The 3,157-nt window shown below is 37.3% G+C and overlaps 1 protein-coding gene across 1 annotated transcript in view; it reads right to left on the bottom strand.

Moving 5' to 3' along the window:
* The window catches only part of LOC111372027, a 16,386-nt gene that overhangs the window by 6,285 nt on the left and 6,944 nt on the right, over positions 1-3,157 (bottom strand). The window contains exons 2-3 of the mRNA XM_022994164.1: positions 1,494-1,571; positions 9-1,377 (exon numbers count right to left, since the gene is read on the bottom strand). Of these exons, the coding sequence (XP_022849932.1) occupies positions 9-1,377; positions 1,494-1,571 (1,447 nt within the window). The remainder of the gene's footprint in view (positions 1-8; positions 1,378-1,493; positions 1,572-3,157) is intronic.

The raw sequence follows: 3,157 nt of genomic DNA, 5'->3' as shown, positions 1-3,157 counted from the left end.
TTTCATACCTAATTTCTCATCTTTGGTTTGAAGTTTCAAGTTGAGCTTCACAAGGGATAGAATCTCAATCTTGGCATCGGAGGCTTTATTGGCCTTTCTGTCAACAAAGCTATTTCCCACCCCATTTTTCTCCTTGGTACACCTTGGCTTGCTACAGGAAGAAGATTTATGATCGACCTCTTTAACACACCAAATCTCACTCTTTGCATCATAACCCTTATCTGCATTTCTGTCAACACAGCCATATCCCACCTCATTTTTATCCTTAGAACACCTTGGCTTGCTACCGGAAGAAGATGTATGATCGATCTCTTTAACATGCCATATATTTGAAGCTAATGGTTCTGAGACTACTGATGAAATCGAGGGAGCGGATCTAGAAAATGATTTTTCAACAGGTAGTTTTTCTTGATTTGTTTCGATAACTTTATATGGTCCTGAAGTCCAGATGCTCTTAGAAGATGCCAACTCATTGTATCCACTTTGTTGACTCTTTGGTGGGAGATGCCTAGAACTCATAGAATCAGCTTTTTTAAGGGCATCTGGCTTTTTTATAGGATATTTCGAGTCCTTAAATACCACAATCGACTTTTCACGACCCTGTCTTATAGTCTTTGCAATTTCCATCATTTCCCAAGCTTTGTCAATCACATATGCCCGGCTGTTATCTACTTGTACAACGGCAGAACCACTCTCAACAGACGACTGCTGGTTCAAACAAGATGATGAATGTGGTTGATTCAAGCTCCTACTTGTTACAGGTTCCAGACTAGAAATACTCCCATCACCTCGACTGGAAGAGAAAGTTAAGGCACCACTTCGAAATCTATTCCAGTTTTTACGCAATAAACGTATGTGATCATGCACATTGCGACAATGCCGTAAAGTTCGAGCATTTGACTTAGTTGTCTGTTGTGCAGAACTTTCCTGCCTTCTTGAACTTTGGCTATGCTTTTTACCAATCATACTAATTTCATCAGCAGTAGAACTAGGTGGTGGCAAGTGTCTTGGATCTGAAGAGACTTTTCTAGTTCTCTGAATCACAGTACTACAAGGTTCTCGTACAATATCAAAAATACAAACACGTTCATCCTGTGATTGGATTTTAAGCACAGGACCAGAACTAATTTGATTTCCAGGATCAGTATTCATTTCATTCTCAGCCTGTTCATCCCTCAAAAGTTTACAATCCTGGCAAAACCAATCCCCGTCAGGAACAGTTGCCCCTAGACCAACACAGTAAGTATGAGAAGCAGAGTCACAGAGATCACACAAGAGGAGGAGACTTTCATCTGTTGAACAGTTGCACACGCTACATTTAACTTGGGAATATGGATCTGAAGGCCCAACTGTCGTGTTTCCAAAGTGATGATAGACCTGCATGGCAATAAATCAGAAACCATTAGTGCCAGTGAGCATGCGGTACAAAATATGATTAAACAATACAATGGACTTAGATTTTAGCTTTTTTAGTACTATTTAATTTGAGTTACCGAACACGCCATAAGTGATAATGAGAAGTCTATGCCTGAATTTTCATCCTGTTGCATTGATGGCAGTCTCTCCAAAATCTTGAAAGAGTGTGAATGCGTGAAACCTTACGTTGCATTCAAAATAGACAATGTGTTGAGCTCATGTGCTGAGCTAAGGACTTGTAAAGGTGAAAAATAGAATTATTGGAAACATATGCTGAGAGAAAGAAACCCATATTCAAAATCATTGGATACTGGAAAATGTGAATAGGCTTTGCACAGAACTATCAGCAATTATAATATATGAATTTATTGCAATAATTAGAAAGAGAAGGTTCTGAACTTCAAAGCCTATCACTTAGAAAGAATGCGTTTACCAGCTTTCAACTTGATTTAGAGTCTATTTATAGAAAGTTTGTCGCTAAGTCATTTCAAATTATTAACTCCAACTTGACACACCTCGTTGTTTAACTTAGAAGGGAAAAGTTTACACTCCTAGATCAGTACTTTGTAGAATGAATGCAGTTGAAGACAAGAATATGTTGATTGAAGCTGGAACACAACGTTGGGGTATATGATGGCCATCCAAATGTTCAGAATATATATGACTTCAACTTTATATTAAATACTAGAGCTTTAAAATATCAGCATCATTATAAATTATGATCACCAAAGTAATTTCAAATAATCTAAGAGCAATTATTTGAGGAAAGATCTACTGATAAGTGTATTTTATACACTTATTCAAGGTTTTAAAATGATGATATTTAGTTGTTTTTTAAATGAATTATAGTTGAAATTATTGCATTTGGTGTTGAATAGATAAAATTCAATGACGGTACAAGAAATTGAAGGAAATAAGCAAAAGTTGACAAAATTGGAGAAAATGGCTAAGTTGTAAGAGATCCAAAGTTCGGGGACTAAAGTGCAAATACTCAAAAGTTGCGTCGGACCTCACGATGAAGATTCAAGAGTGCTCGAAATCAATTGGATAAAGAAAGATATCAAATGGATGAAATATAATCAAAGTATGATCACACATCAAGTTCCAACCAAAAAAATGTATGTACCGTTTTCAGACTCATATTGAGACCCATTTTTTACATAGCAAATGATCAAATTTCAAAATGATATTTGAAGCAAAGTTATAGCCCTTTGAGCTAATTTTCCAATGCATCTTGAATCGTCTTAATCGAACATCGGACGAAAAATGTGTTGGTAAAAAGATTGAATGTTGTGCAGTGCAATCGAAGCTGACGACAACGCCTCCATAGCGTCCAAGTGTTATGTTTCTGATTTTTTTCCCGAAAGTCAGCGCTAAAGCGCCCAATCGTAGCGCCTAGTGCCTCGCTGCCGTCAAATAGGGCTTTCAAGTGAAATTCATCTTTTTAAAAGCCCAACTCAACTAAAACCCTTCCAAGATTTGAAGAAGGCATAAATAAAACCCTAGAAGACAATTGAGGGATTCCACACATTGAGAGAAAAAAATACAATTTGAGATTGAGAGAGCAAGATCAAAGGGGAGAAAAACACATAAACATCAAGATCAAGGAGCAAAAGCTAGGGTTGAAGACTTTTGAGGTTGAAGAAGATTCTTGGTGCAAGATTCCGATTATGAACTGTAACGCCCCGACCCGCAAGGACCAGAACGTCGCTAGATTAATTGTACTTTTAGGCGTAAACTT

Source organism: Olea europaea, chromosome 23 (assembly GCF_002742605.1).
Source record: "Olea europaea var. sylvestris chromosome 23, O_europaea_v1, whole genome shotgun sequence".
Classification (NCBI taxonomy): Eukaryota; Viridiplantae; Streptophyta; class Magnoliopsida; order Lamiales; family Oleaceae; genus Olea; species Olea europaea.
This window is presented reverse-complemented; position numbering and strand designations above follow the sequence as displayed.